At 33.2% G+C, this 20381-nt stretch overlaps 2 protein-coding genes across 51 annotated transcripts in view; both read right to left on the reverse strand.

The window, feature by feature from the left end:
* Positions 1-8: 8 nt before the first annotated feature.
* Positions 9-966, reverse strand: LOC125048718 (28S ribosomal protein S18a, mitochondrial). The gene is made up of 3 exons (XM_047647552.1): positions 809-966; positions 443-736; positions 9-279 (listed from the first exon to the last, which is right to left on the reverse strand). Exons 1-3 carry the CDS (start codon positions 909-911, stop codon positions 137-139), a joined length of 540 nt encoding a protein of 179 aa, XP_047503508.1. The 5' UTR covers positions 912-966; the 3' UTR covers positions 9-136.
* A 3017-nt stretch (positions 967-3983) lies between these two features.
* LOC125049047 (perilipin-4) overlaps positions 3984-20381 on the reverse strand; it is a 33296-nt gene continuing 16898 nt past the window's right edge. For 2 of the 50 annotated variants that reach the window (XM_047648064.1, XM_047648063.1), the window contains 24 exons: positions 19873-20052; positions 18005-18139; positions 14774-14839; positions 13773-13859; positions 13301-13387; positions 11255-11341; positions 10659-10757; positions 10503-10589; positions 10372-10437; positions 9921-10007; positions 9750-9848; positions 9593-9679; positions 9426-9524; positions 9207-9386; positions 9035-9121; positions 8840-8938; positions 8681-8767; positions 8516-8614; positions 7909-7995; positions 7745-7843; positions 7574-7609; positions 7197-7304; positions 6023-6216; positions 3984-5155 (listed from right to left, as the gene is read on the reverse strand). In XM_047648064.1, coding sequence (XP_047504020.1) covers positions 5066-5155; positions 6023-6216; positions 7197-7304; positions 7574-7609; positions 7745-7843; positions 7909-7995; positions 8516-8614; positions 8681-8767; positions 8840-8938; positions 9035-9121; positions 9207-9386; positions 9426-9524; positions 9593-9679; positions 9750-9848; positions 9921-10007; positions 10372-10437; positions 10503-10589; positions 10659-10757; positions 11255-11341; positions 13301-13387; positions 13773-13859; positions 14774-14839; positions 18005-18139; positions 19873-20052 — 2432 coding nt within the window. In that variant the 3' untranslated portion in view covers positions 3984-5065. The remainder of the gene's footprint in view (positions 5156-6022; positions 6217-7196; positions 7305-7573; positions 7610-7744; positions 7844-7908; positions 7996-8515; positions 8615-8680; positions 8768-8839; positions 8939-9034; positions 9122-9206; positions 9387-9425; positions 9525-9592; positions 9680-9749; positions 9849-9920; positions 10008-10371; positions 10438-10502; positions 10590-10658; positions 10758-11254; positions 11342-13300; positions 13388-13772; positions 13860-14773; positions 14840-18004; positions 18140-19872; positions 20053-20381) is intronic. The other 48 variants (XM_047648065.1, XM_047648078.1, XM_047648074.1 and 45 more) reach the window with 48 other exon arrangements.

A 20381-nucleotide genomic window follows, 5' to 3' on the forward strand; every position in this document is an offset into this window, starting at 1 on the left:
AACTAAAATCTAAAGAAATTTTTTTTCAAACACTTTCTTTTAGGCTGTAAATGACACATTACATACATTTTTATATCTTCTGTATAATTTATATCCTAATTAACTAAATAGTTATTACATACAATAATTTCTATCCTTAACGCTTAAACCTGTCATTTTGGTTTGGAATTCTCTTCCAAAAAATGGTCTTCTCGTCATAGTAAGTATTAAATTTTTTATAACCATACCTCTTTCTCGGGTCTTTTTTGCAATAAGATGGTGTAAGGTTAATCATAAGACCTGAAAAAATCAATAATAAATAAGTAAACTATTACTACTATTACCACTGTAAGTGTATAGTAACTAAGCTTTTCCATTTTGATATTTCCTTAAAAATAGGCCATCAAGGTCTGACATCAACCCTTGAAAAACCTCTACATGTTGGTAATGTTTTAAAACAAACCTGCTTTTTGAGCCATTGTAACCATTTTGCCAACTTTTTTCTGCTGCATACGACACAACCCAGTAATTCGACGCGGTAACATACATCCATCACTGCGAACGAACTGGCTAAGTATCAGAACATCTGTGTGTTTAACATCCAGATCTAATTTACACATGTAACATAAGGATTTTTCACTGTCTTTGGTCGGTACTAAATCTGGAATCTTCTCTGCTCTAACTAACAGTTCTGATCTCGGTGACGGCAAGCTTACACCTTCAATAATTAATTTATTTCCCTCTTTGTATTCACGTACTGCAAGAAATGATAAAGTATAAGGTTATGATTTACTACACAACTATATAGGTTTTAATTTTTGCAACTTACGTTCTTTTATATTTAATTTACTAGTCACTGATAATGCTCGAATGTAGGGAGAAGTCACTGCATTTTTAAGAATAGAAAATGCTTTAGTTGATAGTAAAGACATTTTCAACAAGATAATAAAAAATACCAAGAACTATAATTGTACAAGTTTATCAGATTCAAAATCTTAAATTGAAGTTTGAATTATGTTTACGGGCTGTCTGCTGTCATACCGCTTATCGCATCTGTGGTTTATTATTGTAAATGACGTTGATTAGAGTCCGCGCCAGGGTTCACAACCGTACGATAATTATCGTACATTTGCGATAATTTCATAACTATAGTGCTTTTCATGAAAGAAGTCCCGCGGTGATTTTTGGAACTAAATTTGACAGGTCGGCAATGTTGTCATTCGTCGATGTTATGAAGTTCGTTTGTTGTGGTAGATTTTTGTGAATTTTTAACTAGCTTAGTGCATTTTAAAGATTGATTACAATGCCAAAAGTTGTAATAAGTTCGGCTCGAGAAATGATATTAAAGGTGAAAGAGTTCTGTGAAGCGGAACATAAGAATCAAGGTGTTTTAATACCACTAAACAATGTTCGGAAGAGAGTCGGCGCCATAACGGGTACTTTTTAGAGTTGCCATTTAATAATTTTTTGCTGTATTAATGGGACTTTTATGATATAAATTCGTTTTTGCGACAAAATTGAATAAATACATAACGTGATGAAACTAGGTAACTGAAATTAAAACATATACTTATTACATATGCATTATAAACTTAAAGTTACTATTATTTTTAACTGTTCATAATTTAATTGCAGGTGCGTCAGAGAAAACTGTAACAAGAATTATAAACGAAGGTATAATAGCGGCGTGTACTTCGAAAAAAATTGTAACCCAACAATTATGCAATAAAACTCTGAATAAAAAATTGTATTGCTTTTCTTTACCCTATTTTCTCATCTTTTCCCTGTAAGTAGGTAGAACACCGCTAATATAAAGAACACCGATAATATGTAAATGAAAATATGCTTTTTACATAACAGAAATATTGTTTCATCGAAGTATATAGAAAATAATATTTGATAAATTACATCTGCTAAATGTAAATAAAATAGGTATATTTTTTACTCATAAATGGCAACATTACGTTATGCGATTGCAGCGCCGCGTCTGGGGGACTTCTTTCATGAAAAGGACTATACGTACGATGTACGATGGTACATGACTATCGTACGCAGATTGTACGATAATTTCCAGTCTGATAAAAAATTTGATGATTACACAGATAGCCCAATAACAATTACAGTTTTTAGTATCAGTGCCATCTATTGGCTTATTTTTCTATTAGGAACTTATGCTGTCACAAGGCAACTACAGCAGATGAACAAAGCGTTAATGTACACAGTAAAAACACAAAAACGCATCAGATGCACAGCCAAAAAATTCACGATTTGTATGGTGACGCAGATTTGGAAGTCTTCGATAATATTTTAATACCTAACGAATTTTAAGTGATAAAAATAATATGCGATGTTTACAGACAATAGGTATATTTAGAGCGAACACCATATTGTTCAACGAGAAAATATTGCGTATTTTTGTTCCTCTTTGACGGAAGAGATTAATTATTATTATTTTTTTCAATTTGAAAAGCACAAGTTTACAAGATTTAAACTATAAATCGTTTGCAACATTTTATTTTCACGTTTCATATGATTTTTTAAAGTATTTTTAGCCATTTTCCTGACTGTACGATAATTTATCGTATATGGATCACATATACGATAATTTTACGGCCCTGGTACGATAACTGCCTGGCTTCAGGTTGTGAACCCTGGTCCGCGCCACTAAAGAAGTCCCGCGGCGAAAAATTTACTAAATTTAACAGATCGCCAACTTGCGGTTTCACCACCAAACTAAGGGGGAAATATATATGAATAGGGGGAAATGCAACGCAATCCCTATCTGTCATGTGACTTGCAATACACCGAATCAATAACGCGGTGAAGCCAACGATAATTTTTTTAGCATTTTATAGAAAATCTTTTTTTGAGTTTACGTTAGGTATATTAGGTTACGCTATCTTCATTCCGTGAGGTTGTATGGAGTGTGGGTGCACTCATCCTTACCCGATGAGGTTAGAGGTGATAGTTAGAGGTATCACATATATTTGTTTCAGATCCTTAAAGGTGGTGTATATAGGTATATTATGGGGAAATGTTGGAGACTGGATCTGCAAATACCAAATAACCACACTCGGCGTGGTAAGCGATCGCAATTGCTAGCAGTGCCGCGAGCGCGTACAAATTTACTTTGGAAAGCACCATTTACGCGCGTCTTGCGCACCCTCATGCTGTAGGTACACCTCAGCTGCGAAACCGCTGCGCGAGAGTCGCTGTGCAACAGTACATCATTTACGCAAAACTATTAGCGTAACCTCCAGGACGGACCAGTAGAGAAATAACAATCGAAAATGTCGTCGCTTTCGGAGTCGGAACTAATCTTACTTAAATGTTATTTAAAAAATATAAACAATTCTTGAATCTTAGTTTTTTGTGTTCTTTTTGTAATCAGGGTGATTAAGTAAATACAAATCTGGTCAATTTTGACTGGTGGTATAAGTTTCTCGCGAAAGTAATGCGGTTTCAAAGTTTGAGTTTCGCAGCGGAAGTGAGCTAACAGGATCAATCCTATGCATGTGTGATGTGAGTCTGACCTATTGAACTCTGAGTGAATTCTTAAGATTGCATTAGGTTTTATGTTTTCTTGTTTTGTTTATATGTAATTTGTATTTGTTCTTAGTTGAAATTTTTATATGTTACTTTTCTATTGTATTAGCTTTAAGTTATTGTATAAATAGAAAATAAGGAAATAAATATTATGAAAAAAAAATCTTTTGAGTATAATGCAACAACCAAATCAACAATTTGGGCTTCCCTTGCCTGCGCTTCGTAAACAGTTACGTATGCAAACATCATGTATGACAGAAATGTACATCTTTAAAACTTCGTTTTAATTTGAAGTAAATTTAAAAAAAAAATCTCATATTCGTTCATCCAGATGTTTTTTTATAATTATTTATTAAATTTTGATCCAAATTTTCAGACATAATATTATACAATACCTTAGGAAATATATTTCATTTAAAAACTCCACTACGAACAGAATAATTACAAATAAAACTAAATTGGGGTGACAATGATTTATTCAACAACAAAGATCAATGAAATTTGCTTAACTTAGCTTAAATAATTTCCAATAAAATATATAACATATAAATTTAACATAAGATACATAATTGTATGCATAAATAGTAAGATATAGACGCATATAGGTAATATATAGTTTGCGAAATGTTTCAATATCAAAAATTAATTTCACACGATTAAAGCATGATACAGTAATTTAGCTCTTAGCTTATTTTTTCATATTTTGTAATTTGTATGTTATGACTATTGTGCAATTATCGGAAAGGCATCATTGGACGGCATTTCTTAAGCCAAGCAAATGGATAAAATGCATACAAATGCTTACAGATTCTTATAACTAGCTTAAAATATGACTTGACAGCGTTTAATCGTCAATATGTTAGGCCAAAACTGAGTAACTAATGTTTAACACGTAGAGATTAAATTAATTGAGACACAAAGGGAAATCTAACAAATTGCAACATTAAATTGTCTGAAGTATCTTTAACAGATAATAAATTATTATAAAGGTTTTGTGCTTTGTAGGCAAGAACAATACTCAAAACAGTGATGCAAACTTCTACAGAATGTTCCCCCCTAGAACTTCAAATACTAGTTGTATTTTAGAGGTTTTTAATAGATATTAAAGAAAGTTTTTGTTGTGCTTTGAGTAAAAATACATTTAAATAGTATAAAATAGCTGTTTTTTAATATAATATAGTTTATTGATTGGGTTCGAGGCTAAATAAATTACATAGAATCGTTTGTTTAAAGAAATACATATTCTTTAAACCTAAATAAATGTAACCCCTAAAAAACACATTTGGATTTCCCTTAATTTGGTGGGAACCCTCAAGTTGGCATCACTGACGCAAAATCGAATAGCTATTGTATAGAAACTGAAAATTGTAAGATAGATTTCGAGCTGTCAAAAACTGACAGTATCGTATTGACGTAACGTTCGTGCGGGCCTCTGTGGTTTATATATAATCTGTGTATAATTATTTTTATTTACAATGCAGTCTGTCAGTTTCCCGAATGAATATAGCAAAGGAATACATTTAGATTACAAGTACAAGATTTACTTAGAGAATTGAGTCAGGCCTTTGCTAAGAAGTCCCGCTGCCGCGTCGGCGCCATCATTTGCTGTTGATGTCAAGTTTGAGACCAGCTGTAATAGGAAATGTAAAATTTTGGTTTATTTCGAAATTTATAGCTTTACAAGGTTTTTGGTTTTGAAATTTATCAAATATTTTTGTTTTATAGACGTTATATAGATATATGGCGCAGCAGCGCCAATCCGAAACAATTTTAACTCTGCCTGGTATCGAATCCAAGTACACCGGGTTAGGGGCCGTTCAAGTATTACGTAAGCACTATAGGGGCAAGTGGGTCTTTGGAAACAACACATTTTAACGATATGCACGCGCCTAAATAAATTTGTTTTTGCTTTGAGTCGAACTCGCAAAGTGGCTTCAAAACACGCGGCAATTATTGCTTATCACGGCTATGTTGCCTCAGTTTTGCGCTATGGTATCCTTTTATGGGGAAATTCGGTAATGTGAGTTAAGTTTTTATTACTCAGAAAAAATGTATTAGGGCTATCATGGGCGTTGGACCTCTTATAAGCTATAGACCAATTTGTCACAAATTTTTTGTTTTTCTTATTTGGCATTACACATATTACCGACACATTGTCTATGCTTGAAAACGAAATGCATTTCCGAGGATTACTACAATATACGTACTAATAAAATTAGTACATTTATGTACTATTATTTTTGAGAGTTTTGCTTACTTTTGCTGACAAGAGAGGGGGATAAATTGCAGTTAATCTGCTTACGTAATACTTGAACGGCCCCTAATACATAACGCGGTTTAATATAAAGTAAGTTTAAAAAATCTGGAACATAACTATAATAATGTAATTAATATACAGTAGCAGATTAAAAGGAAATCATCCACAATTAGTTTCCCTATAGAACCTTTTTGTCTAGGAACATATCCTCTTAACCTCCGTCATACATTTGATACTTACATTTTCACGTTTCTCATTGAGGTACTTGTCGGCATCCTTAAGTTTCCCATCAACGACGTGGCCAGCATTCTTCAGTCCTTCATCAGCGGCTGCTTCCATACGTTTTAATGTGTTGTCGACAGTACTGTGAACAGCATTGCTTGCATCTGCTGCAGCCTTTTCTGCTGCTTTCTTGGATTCTTCTACTGCTGCATCTGGTTCAATGGTATGTAATGGTATAATAATTGTCTCGTTTGAGTAGGAGTGCTAGTAGATGTTATATAAGGAAAGAATTTTTAACTTGTTTCTATATTATCTTCACACATTAAGACAACATTTAGGGTGATTGGTAGAGTTGAGTTTTAGCGCTAAACTCCAGTTTGTTAAATTGGAACAAAAATTTGACATCTAAATTAAAACCTTTAGACAAAGTAGCTGTCAAAAATGTCAAACGTCATAGACAAAAAATTTGTTTGACAGCGACTAGTTTGACGTTAGGTAAAGAGAAGTTTTATTTCGTTATTTGCTACCGATTAAACAAATATGAAAGCAAACGTCCTTTGAATTAGGAATAGGTAGATATAATAGGGCAAGGGGCACATGTTATAGTAATTTTATTTAACATATTGTAAAAAATGTAGTAAAACAAACAAACTATAGTCAGGTGGGGGTAAATGCATGAACGGGGCAAATGTAATACCATAACTTTAACTGTTTTCACAGAAAAGAAACTAGTGCTGGCATCTCTTATACACGTAAAGTACTTCTTGCACTACACTCTGACAACTTATTGAATCTGATGGATTGACAGATTTTCACCAATCTCGTTGCTATAAAAACCAAAGTATATTTCAATTTGCGTATTTTATTGCTATTAGTAACTATCTACACTATTAGAATTTTAACATATTTTTTACATTTACCCCTTTACACCGGGAAAATGCAATAGAGAGTTAATCTGTAATCATCCATAATTAAATATAAGTAATTACATCAAACAAAAGCCTAAAACATGTTTAATATTCACAGTAAAAATTATTTGTAAATTGTAAAAGACCATAAAATAACAAGTCAATCTAGTTATGGTACTCGCATTTACCCCACCTGACCCTATATATATATCTAATTATATAACCAATGACCATTTCCAGAAAATCCAAGACAGCAACATTCATTGTTAGCACATAAAACTTACTAGCAACTCGTGTAGCCTCTTCTTTTGCTGCCTCCGCAGCCAACCTTGCCTTCTCTTTTGCATCTTCAGCAGCCTTCTTGGTGTGATCTACCGTCGTGTTAATGGTATCTATTGAACGTCACAAAATTTTAGCTACATGTAAAGCGACGATTATGCACCCAAATACACAAACACATACAATGTTAGAAATAAAACACAATCGGTATTTAATAAAACCATAGAGTTTTCACTCTTCTTTGATATTCCTACACACTAAGCGTACCTGGACACAATTTTAGAGACACTAATTCCAACAAAATTGACACAAATCGGGTTAGACACTATAAAGCCAACAGCGACACCTGTGTTAATACATTTAAAATAAACCAAAACCTTACCATTGGAATCACCCGACACCACACTTGAGACCGTATCTATAAAGAGTTAGCATTAATTAGATCGCATGCAGAAGAATAATAAAATAAATAAAAGGAAAAGAAATAAAAACACTAAGTTTATCATTGTGCAAAGTGGGGAACAAGAACCTGATAACGGTTTCAAAGAAATACCTTTTGCACCCGTAACGAGTGACGCACTCTTGTCGTAAACTGCGCTAGCTACATTCTTGGTAGTGTCTACTGTATTTTGAACTGTGCTTGATACTGAATCTATAAACAATTATATGGTTTTTATTGAGCTAATAACAAACGACGATTTAACGCAAATTGGATACCTTTTGCACTACCAACTAAAGAAGAGCCCTTTTCTACTGCCGATGACGCTACGTTTTTGGTAGTATCAAGAGTGCTCGCTACCGTATCTACAAATGAATTAACTAATAAGCATATGATAGAAAAAAGAACACATGTCAGAAGTGAAACTTCGTTGTAAATTAATTATTACTAAGGTAAAAGCCCCAATAGATGATCATGTACCAGTATATGATCACTCCATGTATTTGTATATCTATATTCACACTGTATACGTGCTAATATGAATAAATAACAAATCTGCGTTTACTGCACAAGACGTTATGCGACGGAATTGCCATCTAAAGTTCTAATATGTAACTACTAAACGAATACATCAACCAAGAGCGTGTATTTTTTCTCGATCTCCCTTACTCTCTCTCTCAATCGTTCTCACTGGCTCGCTCCCTACTCTCGCTCCATGGCTATATCTCTCTTAATCGGTCTCAATCGCTCTCTCCCTTTTCTTCGACACATGCACATCTTCTTGAAGCTAATATTACTATTGAGTTTCATCCGTAAAAAATTTACCCTCATGCGCCAAAAGAAGTTTCACTTCAAAAATATACGACATATAAAATGTTCAGCTACCTTTTGCTGCACCAACTAATGAGGATCCTTTTTCATAAACGGATGAAGCCACGTTCTTACTAGCATCTACTGTACCGTACAATGTATTTGTAACTGAATCTACAAAAATGATAAAAGTGAAATAAAAAATATAAAACAAAATAACGAAATCTATAAAATATCTACCTTTAGCACTTCCTACTAAAGAAACTCCTTTATCGACAGCTGACGCTGCTACATTTTTAGTACTATCTATCGTGCTAGATACTGTGTCTAAAAATAATGAGAATACATGAATAAAATATTCTTGAGAATCTATGTTAATAGTTTCATAATTGAGTGTACCTTTCGCGGAGCTAACATATGAAGTTCCTTTATCGTACGCAGATGTTGCTACTGATTTAGAAGTATCTACAGTAGAATTGACTGAATTTGTAACTGATTCTACAAATAAAAATCAAAGTATAAATAATTGATAAATCTTAAAAAAAACTAAACAAATAATAAAAAAGGAAGAAAAAACTAAAATATAATGTGTACCTTTAGCACTATTAATTAAGCCAAATCCTTTATCAGCTGCTGATGCTGCTACATTTTTGGTAGAATCAACAGTGCTTGCTACGGTGTCTACAAATTAATAATAAAACTTAATGCTTTGGCAAAATAAATGGATTTTGAAACAGCAAAAACTTAGATAAGCACACACGAATACCTCTAGCAGTGCCTACTAATGACGTGCCCTTTTCTACAATATTTTGTGCTACAGATTTGGTCGTGTCCACTGCGCTTTGTGCTGCAGTTTTAGTTGTGTCTACTGCGCCTTGTGCGACAGATTTTGTCGTATCTACGGCATGTACTACGGTGTCTAAAAGCGAACATAAAATGTTAGGGGCTAGCGATCGAGTTTAATCAAACGCACACAAAAAAATACCTTTAGCGGTGCCTACAAGAGCAGTGCCTTTTTCAACAGCGGCTTGGGCAACATTCTTTGTTACATCAAATGTGCTTTGTACGGTATTAGTCACAGTATCTAAAATGAAGACGTGATAAAGCGTAATGAACAATTTGCTTAAAACATTTAATTTACGTCGACTCTACCTTTAGCTGCACCAATGTATGATGACCCAGTATCGACAACTGACGTGGCCGTTTTTTTGGTAGAATCTACAGTGCTGGTGACAGAGTCTATGAAAATTAATTGATATTTAATTTCTAATTCTAATATGGCAACTACATGATCGTCTTTTCAGGTTACCTTTAGCTGTATCGACGTAAGATTTTCCAGTTTCGACTACAGAATTGGCTGTGCTTTTTGCTGTATCTACTGTGCTCTTAAATGTGCTTTGAACGGTATCTATGAGACATAAATGGATTAGCCTAAGCAAGCTTTTGAATGAAACAAGATACTCTTAAGTACGTTTATTACCTTTAGCAGAGTCAACGTAAGATTTTCCGGTTTCCATTGTACTTTGAGCAGCTTTCTTTGTACTATCAACAGTGCTTGTAACAGTATCTACAGCAACATAAGAAATGATATCTCTAAGAATTGCCAACGAAAATGTAACAAAATTAATAACATAAATGGCAAAATATAAAACAATATGCCAAAAGAACACTCAAGGTAAATTAGAACAAAAACAATTGGAGTCGGTGTTTATTTTATGATTTTTTTATGTTAGAAGATGACTTTGGCATTGATTTAGACGACAACTGTGATATGTAATGTAATTAGCGTGCCTAATAAATATTGTTAGCAGCAGAAACCAAACGTTACACAATAAATCACTATTTTATACTAGCTCCATCAACATGTTAAGATACAGCAAAAACTTATTACGTTAGATGCATTGAAAACTACTTTCCACATTCAACAGTACCTTTGGCAGAATCTATATACGATTTGCTTGCTTCGACGCTTGCATTTTTGTTCACCCCTACGGATTCTTTAAAAGATTCGATTATTATAAACAAATCTATTTTGTTTATTAACTCATTTATATTGTATTACCTTTAGCTGTATCTACGTAACTCTTTCCAGTATCAAAAGCAGATTGTGCTGATTTTTGTGCAGCTTCTACTGTGCTTGATAATGTATCTAGAATAACATAATTACTTAGATATGTTATGGTTTTATTACTATTTTTTGGATAAGTGTAATAACTACCTTTGGCACTAGTGACATATGATTTTCCCGTATCAACGGCTGATTGAGCCGTTTGCTTTGTCGTGTCTACCGTTGATTGAATAGTATTTGTAACGGAGTCTAAAAAATATTAATTTTGTTTTATTCTACTATTGAAATTTTTGTAAAGAAGAAAGTCTTTGTGTGTGATAAGCTTAGTGTTAATCGGGCCATTGCCCACATTAATCATAATAGAACTAGGTATTCTACTCTAACTGGATATAAAAAAGAGTGCGTGTACTTATGTACGCGCGTAAGAAGTTATACTTCTTGGGCATTATTAAAAATAGTTTTTGATTGCATGCAAATAATTAATTACAATTAAATAATCAAAGACTGGAAAAGGAGTCATTATAGTCAGTAAAGTTCAGTTTACATTTGAAAAATTAAATAAATAAATATTTATTATTATTCTCTTACATTAATTGTAACATAAATTATATTATTATTCGAATGTTGTTTTTAAATTATATCCAATGCCGTAGCATCTTCCGTGGGCAACTTCATTCTGTTAATTCCAGTTCCGTTCCAATTGTTAAAAAGTTTATGAATGGAAATGTAAATAGAATCTGTGTTACCTTTTGTGGAATCGAAGTAAGATTTCCCTGTTTCTAAGGTACTTTGAGCGGACATCTTTGTGCTATCTACAGTACTTGATACAGAATCTATGGAGCGATACAAGAATCGTTTTAAACAGTTAATATTGATGGTCTTATGGTGAAAAAACGCTTAACAAAAATCACCGTACCTTTATTAGGATAGGATAGTAAAAGAGTATAAAGCACGCATTAGGATTATATAAAGACACAGGATTTTGATATTAGCACAGTACAGCACAAACACTTATAAAATATTTCACACTTCGTTCCGGAAATATAAATATACCACCGTACCGTTAATAAAACCTCATTTTTGGCACAAATTGACGTTATTACGTAAAATTATCGTCCGTAAACCGAATTAACAGACAACCAAATTTATTTTATACTTGTATTCGGACCTAAGTAACTTTAACTAGTATTAAACACCGAGTGGACAGTATTTTGAGCAACTTTTATAGTACTTGATGTATGTAAAATAATAAAAAATGTGCGTGTACTAGTGTACACACGTTAGAAGTGAAACTTCTTTATGACCTTATTTTTCGAAAAATTATCTATATGCAACTAACTTTACAGAAATTGGTTAAATAAAGTTAAATTAGATAAAGTTTAACAAAAGGCTTTTAATATCACAGACTTGAATACAAATATACAATTATTTCATTTTACCTTATTACCACTAAGATTATTACAGAATTTCATAAATTGTAATATCATTTTTAGTATCATTGTTATAGTTATTATAATTTTTTGTTATTAATGGTTTAGAATCTCTTCGAATCAACCGACGAGAAAAAGAAACGCGTAACGGTCAAATGTGACGCGTAACCGAAACATGTGACGCGTAACCGAAAAATGTTACACTAAATTTTTTTCCAACCCCGATAAAGAAGTTTCACTTCAATAAATTTATTTTAAATTCTATCACTATGTATATATTTTGAATAACTTTCCAAGTTTTACCTTTCACACTATCTAAGTAACCTTTGCCGCAGTTATCGTCAACTGTTACAATAAATAAATTGAATTTATATTTATAGGAACTTCAAAACATTGTTTGTTTATATTTATTTACCTTTGACCCCGCATACCCGTCTGTCTGTCTGTCTTTATCATCAATTCTAAATATAATTAAGTGATAAGATTACTTAATTATATTTATTTTATCTTTCTGTTGCTAAAGTTCAATATGCTATGGAAATACCTTTAGCAGTATCAAAATAACTTTTATTATCATCCTTAGTATTTTTCACTGTATATGATGTACCAACTAAATATATTTTAATGGTTTTTTTATAAAAATGTATATTATTATTTTAATTACTGCGTATAAAATTTAATATCAAAACGGGCCCGGTTAGACCCGTCTCAGCTCTCCCGGACAAGCACAAAAGCTGACGCGGGCAAAAAATAATATGTTTTTTTCCTTTAACTTTGATTTTGTTCCCTTTGAAGTGTACAGGTGCTAATTAAAGATTTAAGTTGGCGCTTGGTAGATAATACCGGTGACCCGAGCTGGTGCTTTCAACGTCCAACAAAAAGGATTGCACTACAGCAAGTAAATTCTGCCAGCATTACAGCTACACTGTCACAGGGACCATTAATTTTTACTATTATTACTATGTTTGTTAAGAATGTGAGTTATGTGTACATATATGAAAATATTTATATTAAATACGTATTAAGACTTGTAAAGTTTCGAATACCGTTTGTGCAGTGTTCTGCCTGTCTTCTACTTTATTTACAATTGTATTTAAAATATTTATACATATATCAATTTGTTAGAAAAAACTTCACAATTCTAAAACTAACGCAAAACCGAAGTATTCATGTTCAACATAAAAATATGAGTATCATTTATATAGTATTACTAATTTTAAATGTGTATAAAAGAAAATTCTTTGAAAAGTTTAGACGGATGGAAATGGCTATCTGAAGTCATTGACATAAGCTTTGGAAAACTGTGGCTCAAAAATCTAGATATTGTAAAATTTCGGTAATAAATAATTATTTCTTTCTTACCTTTAACACTAGAGACATATTGTTTAGTTGTCTCTAAAAACGAATCTCCAATTTCCTTGGACATTTCTATTGAATTATCAGAACTTTCTACAATAAAATACAAATTAAAATACTATTTTGCTTTTATACTAATTTATTTTAATATATCACGACCGATCTTTACGACAATCTGCCTGTTTCTACCATGTATTCAATTTTAAATATAGATTGGGCCAAACGAGATTTGTTTCGATTATGATAACGATAAAAACAGATTATTCTGTAATTATAGCTCAATTCAGACAGTAGAATTATCTGATTACAAATAATACGTAATATTTAAAAAAAATTACTATACTGTGCTAATTTCAAATTTGGAAGTATAAAACAAAAGAAAGAAGAGTCATGCAAGTTATAGAAATGTTTGAAAATCGAACTTTATAGCTTAAACAAAGAGTTTTTATATAAAGCATAATTAGTTATATAGAAATACCTTTTGCCCCAGTTGCGTAACTCTTTCCCGTATCCACAACAGACTGTGCTGTGCTCTTAGTAGTGTCTACTGTGCTACTGAGCGTATCTACAATACATGCATTGTTTTTAGGTCCTATATGATAAACAAGGTCAAAAAGCGCTAACTTTTCAAGGTCTGTACACAAACATCAATTTAAACACACGTTATCTATATGAACTTATTTATAAATTTGTCATCACAACAAAAATCTCCACAAAGGACCAAATTAACCGGTAATTTTCCTTTGACTCATATTTATATATTTAGTTTTTTGATTTTAATGGTGTTATTATTGTAAAATATATATTTAATTCGACGTAGTTGAATTGATACGAAAGCTTCTATTAGTAAAATAATGCTTTATTTGCGCAGAAGTTTTTATAGAAGGCATAGAACGATATAACAAAAATAGCGTATCCTATGCCGATTCGCCTCGCTAGAGTACGCCAAGAATGGAAAAATTTTGAGCTGCTGCAAGCTGTAAATAGCCGTAGCCGATAGATATAAAGAATTTAGAAAGGAATTTATACTATGGTGTAGCCCTTCAGGCAGCAAGAGGTTTACTTAGTGGTTATTTTGGTCTTTCAAAGTACTGTCAAGCCTTTTTCAGTATGAGTTTGACACATTTGACAGAGAGTCGAGGTTGTCACTTGTCATACGAATTAGGATATGGGCCTTAGTTGATGTTGATAATAATAATAAAATTAAAGATTGATATTAAATATTAATATTTTTTAATTTATTATTCAGGCATATTCATTTTTCTAAGCATTTAATTTAAGATGCATTAATGGCTTTTATTTATTAATAATAACAGTTTATTTTCAACTTTTATAAAGGATTATACTGAATAAGGGTGTCAATTTATAGGTAACCCAAATTGTCTTCTATCTTCCTGCACAAATCCGGCTCCTAGCCTATAGGTCTATAGGAAAAATCCTTAAAGATAGCGCTTTTTAAATGATATCTTAAGTACTTACCTTTTGCTGTGTTCAGTGCTGTTTCCGCTGCTTTCTTTGTGTTATCAACTGTCGTTGCTAGCGTATCTAAGGAAGAAATAAGCGAAATAAAAAAATGGTGCATGGAAAACATAAATTGTAAATCTCTCTAATAATTGACCCTGAATAAAATGATTCACTCAATAATTGGTGCGATAATAGCTAAATAAAACAAAGCATTAATAATCACTCTACAAATGGTATTACCGTGAGTAAATAAATTGATTTACCAATCGATTATATCGTCAGCATCTCGTTTCTGGACCATGGTTATGCTATTTAAATTAAGTAATAAACATAATTATGTATTACAGCAACATTATAGAGAATTGTAGAACCTCACTGGTACCTATCAAATGCAAATCCACTCAAAGCTTTGTAAAAAGCCGTCAGGTGTCGCTCTAGGCATTCTACCTAACGGTACGATTCCACCTTAATGCTAAACTGTGCGGCACATTGTTGCACATCGTAATTCGTACGGCACAAATCGTCATAATCGTAGAACAATGTCGGATTTGAAAAAAAAAACAAAACTTTTTATCATATTTGGATTCTACATTGACTAAATATTACGGCTACTTTAAAAAATCCATGTGTTTTAAATTAATCAGTCGGTAATGTGACGTATTTGATAGAAACATGTAATTTTTCTAAAAAAACTGTGTAATTTTTGTTATTATTTTTATTTTGTTTCAAAACAATTCCTTTTGCTTGCTTGTATGCCAATTTTCATAATTACAGAATATGAGTTTAAACGGTGAGGACAAAAAAATTAACATGATTATATTATTTTGAAATGGCTGCCCTGTAAAGTTTACTATTTGTCAGATCCGTCACGATTCTACGACTATGACGAAATGTTTGTTTTGGTCGACTCATTCAAGCGAACAATAACAAATAGTGCGCGAACTTTGCTAAAATATTCGCTGTCAACTTATGTACGCGCACACGGCACTAGTGGACTCGTGTCGACGCGCACACACTCGTTGTTCGCGAACTCATGCTGCTTCCGCTACTAAAGCGAACACATTTAATTGTCCGCGCACTATGTCAAGTAATTGAATGATCAAGAATATATCTGAAATCGAGACCTATACTCCAGCGGTGACAGACCCTGAAGAAATCGTTTAGTCACAAGTCCCACACTGTTTTAACCAACACTTCTTGTCGTAAAGTTATAGTACATCTAAAAGTTTGTACATCAAATAGCCACATATAAAACTCTGTATATGTCACCGTAAAATTGTAAAAACCGTTAGATTGTAATCTATCTCGCGAGATTGTAAACCGTCGAAAGATTGTGAACCTCAACGAACTGCTTACAAATTAACGTATTATTATTCGGTAGTTATATGAAATTGTTGGGAAGTAAAATTAATCTGTAATTGACCAAAGAAGTTTGAATGATAACTAAGTTAGTGTAGTACAATCTACCGAATAATAATACGTTAAATTGTAAGCAGTTCGTTGAGGTTCACAATCTTTCGACAGTTTATAATCTCGCGAGATAGATTACAATCTAACGGTGTTTACAATTTTACGTTAACATATATATAATCACTAGCAAACTCGGCGAACTCCGTTTCGCCTCCAGATGGCTTCGTTTTATGTAACATTTCGTTTGGTGAACCCGCTTTTCTGATGAAATTTTTCCTGAATTTTCTTTGCTATAAACCTCACGGAGCCCGAGACGTTTCCAACGAATGCAAAACCGTGGAAATCGGTTCGTGCGTTCTGGAGTTATAGCGTCAGGAAGGAAAACCCGATTTATTTTTATATATTAGGTTGGGGAAAAAGTCTTTTCGCATTATAGTATGTATGAACTTGTATGAAAATCTCTTTGGCTATACTATATGTATCTGGCTGGTTTTGTTATCAAGGAAAGTTGAGATTTTAAAGAAGATAATTTCAAAATCAAATTAGGATAATGACTGTTTTTTATTTATTTTTCTAACCGTCAAGATGAGTGAATCGAATGAAGAAATTCGATAAGTTTTAAAATTTTACTACAAAAAAGGTCAAAATGCAACACAAGCCGCAAATTTTTTTGCGATGTTTATGGACCTAGTGCAGTGTCTGTGAGAGTAGCACAAATTTGGTTTAAGCGTTTTCAATCCGGAAATTTTGATGTCAAAGATCCAAGTCGCTCTGGTCGCCCTATGACAGATAAAATGGATGCAATTTTTGAAAAAGTGGAGCAAGATCGGCATATCAGTAGTTACGACGTAGCTGAAGAACGGGGAATTGACCACAAAACAGTTTTGGCGCATTTGAAAAAAACTGGGTACACAAAAAAGCTCAATACCTCACGAGCTCACTGTAAGAAACCTAATGAACTGTGTACTCATTTTTGATTCTTTATTACGACTTAATGAAACCGAACCATTTTTGAAGAAGCTGATAACTGATGATGAAAAGTGGATCACGTACGACAAGAACGTGCGAAAAAGGTCGTGGTCAAAGGCCGGTCAGGCTTCACAGACTGTGGCGAAACCCGGCATAACTCGCAACAAGGTGACGCTGTGTGTGTGGTGGGATTGGAAGGGCATTATTCATTATGAGCTGTTACCACCAGGCAGGACCATCGATTCTGAACTCTACTGCTAACAACTGATGAGATTGAAGCAAGAAGTTGAGCGAAAGCGGCCAGAATTAATCACCAGAAGGGGTGTGGTTTTTCATCATGATAACGCTAGACCTCACACATCTTTGGCCACTCAGCAAAAACTAAGAGAGCTTGGCTGGGAGGTGATAATGCATCCGACGTATAGTCCTGACCTTGCACCTTCAGATTTCCACCTGTTTCAGTCTCTTCAGTATTCTTTAGGCAGTGTCAGGTTATCATCACGAGAGGACTGCCAAAACCAATTATCGCAGTATTTTGATCAGAAGCCCCAAAATTTATATAGCAATGGGATCATGTCCCTACCTAAATAATGGCAAAAAGTTATCGAACAAAATGGTACCTACATACTTTAGTTAAATGTAAATAAACTATATTAAAAAATGTTTTGAATTTTCTTAAAAAATGCGAAGAATCTTTTTCCCCAACCTATTATAATCATTTTTACAATACCCCAGCTTATATCTCACAATTTAACCCAGTACATTTTTCCATGCTTGAGACCTGACTTTCAAACCGATATTACTACGTATATTTCATAACATATAACCTATTAGAATGAATGTATTTCAACCTATATCCTAAATTACCTTTGGTGGTGTCAACGACCTTCTTGCCGTCAGCTACTGCCTTCGCTGCCGCGTCCTTGGCCTCACCAGCAGCTAAGGACACCTTCGACAGCTCCTTGTCAAGAGCATCAATAGCCGATTGCTTCGTTTCAGATGCTGGAAATGTTTGTAATTAGCGAGTATGTCTCACTTTATCAGCTGCTGTATTTAATCCATAATCTTTATATATATAATTCTTCTGTGAGTGTGTATGTCACTGAACTTCTCTCAAACGACTGGACCGATTTGATGAAATTTTTTGTGTGTGTTCAAGGGGATCTGGGAATGGTTTAGATTCACAAATCAGCCCGCCGGATGTACGGTACTTTCATACTTTGCTTTACTAATTGCTTGAAATATCATGCAGGACAACGTCTGTCGGGTCCACTAGTAATTTTATAAAACGATATGGATGGGTAATCCCAAACTCGGTTCACCCATTATTACGTGATCTCTAGAAAATGGCATTTAATAAACTGTAACCTTATGTGTCATATATTACGCCATGCATTACCACCCCATTCAAATAATTATAATGGGTAAAATCTAGGGTAAGACAGCGTTCATTTATTACGTAACATATTTTGGAAGGGGGGGGGGGGGTGTCCTTTTGTAAAACGTTACGATGCGGGGCGGGGATTAAATTACGCGTTATTGTTAATATTTTTTTCGACTTACATCGCATAATAGTAATTAAAAAGTCACTAGGTGGTCACGAAACATTTTACTATACTTGGGTACTAAATAACGTTACATGGGGGGGGTCAATAATCTCTAAAAATTGCGTTACGTAATACTTGAACGCTCCCTAAACGGCGTGTTGTTAGAAGGATATGTTACTGGTATTGCGACTGCAGAAGAGTTGCTGCATCTGGCACAGGACAAGACACGCTTCACGAGACTGACAGCCGGACTTCAGTAATAGAGGCACCATAAGAAAAAAGCTTGTGTATATAACGTTCCTCTTTACATCAAACACCAGAAAGAGACGAAATAACACTTAATTAAAAGAATTGTTGTAAGACTGTTTCCGGTAAATAAGCTTAAATAATAATATTGTTTAATATTTATACCTTTAATCGGAACATCGAAGATAATGTACTATTTTACTATAATGAAATACTCATTTGTTTTATTCGTAATATGAATATTAAAAACATACGAACGTGTTAATACACTTTTGAATTATCATAATATTTGGTGTCACCGATAATTGCTCAACATTAGTTACTCATTACGAAATAAATATGGAATAATACAACTATAGATAGCGTAGACAGGATTTATGATAATATATGTTTAATATTAAACAAAACTATCATTGGAACTTCTTATTACACTAAACTCATTATATGACTAACGAATATAAATACATTATTTACATTACTACTTTTAGCAATCTGCATAGATTTTTAGCATACCTAAAAAAGAAATCGTGAGATTTTCGTTTAATCCGAAGTATTATAAACTCGTAATAATAATCAAAATACAGTTCAAAATGGCTTATTAATCCACGGATATCAGTAGACTGTTGTTAATAAATAACGGTGTGATTTTTTAAACGGATAAGGAATTTATACAATTAAAAAATTAAACACATATAAAGCTATATGTTATCGCTGGATCAAATGGAGGAGAGCTTGATGCAGCTGAAAGCCAAGAACTGGCCGAAAATCCTATAGTAAAGGGAAAGTTTCTGGTTTCGAAAACCAGGACACATCTTTGGTCAAAGAGCCAGCGGAGCTTATCAGAAAACCGTTAAGATTTTGATGAATTGAATGCAGGTGAAGTTTTGGGATGAATAATAAATATAATGTTTGTATGGAAATTTATTACATTACTACAGATACCTGAGTTAGCAGCATCATTAGCGCTCTTCTCAGCACCAGCGATCAGTTCACCAGTCTTCTTCACCTGCTCTTCGACAACGTGGGCGGCCTCAGCTGCTTTCTCTTGGGCGAGCTGCTCAGCATCCTTCTTCTTCCTCTCGAAGAGGGATGCTGTTTTCTCTCCGATGCTTCGGAACGCACCTAGAAGTTATATATATGATGAAACAAGTATCTAAATAAAAAATGGGTACTGGGTAGGGCAAAAATTCTGGTATCCGGAAACAGTTATTAAGTAAAATATTAATATACTAACCTAACCAAAAAAATACCAGAATTTTCGCCGTGGTGGCATTAATACGTAAGTACCAAAAAATTGTTCTAATATTTATTTCTAAAGATTATATAGCGCATTTGATTATATCCTATGTTTTATTAAAATAATTATAATACAACTTCATTAATTAAATTATATAATGCTATTAAATTAACAGAATACGATTATATGATTATATTTCTAATAATACCCGAGA

The sequence above is a fragment of the Pieris napi genome, chromosome 4 (genome assembly GCF_905475465.1).
Source record: "Pieris napi chromosome 4, ilPieNapi1.2, whole genome shotgun sequence".
Lineage (NCBI taxonomy): Eukaryota > Metazoa > Arthropoda > Insecta > Lepidoptera > Pieridae > Pieris > Pieris napi.

Coding starts and splice junctions, on each gene's coding strand:
- LOC125048718 (XM_047647552.1), bottom strand. CDS start 911: ATGTCTTTACTATCAACTAAAGCATTTTCTATTCTTAAAAATGCAGTG. Junction 737..808: donor TAAATTAAATATAAAAGAAC/GTAAGTTGCAAA, acceptor CATTTCTTGCAG/TACGTGAATACAAAGAGGGA. Junction 280..442: donor TACAATGGCTCAAAAAGCAG/GTTTGTTTTAAA, acceptor TGATTTTTTCAG/GTCTTATGATTAACCTTACA.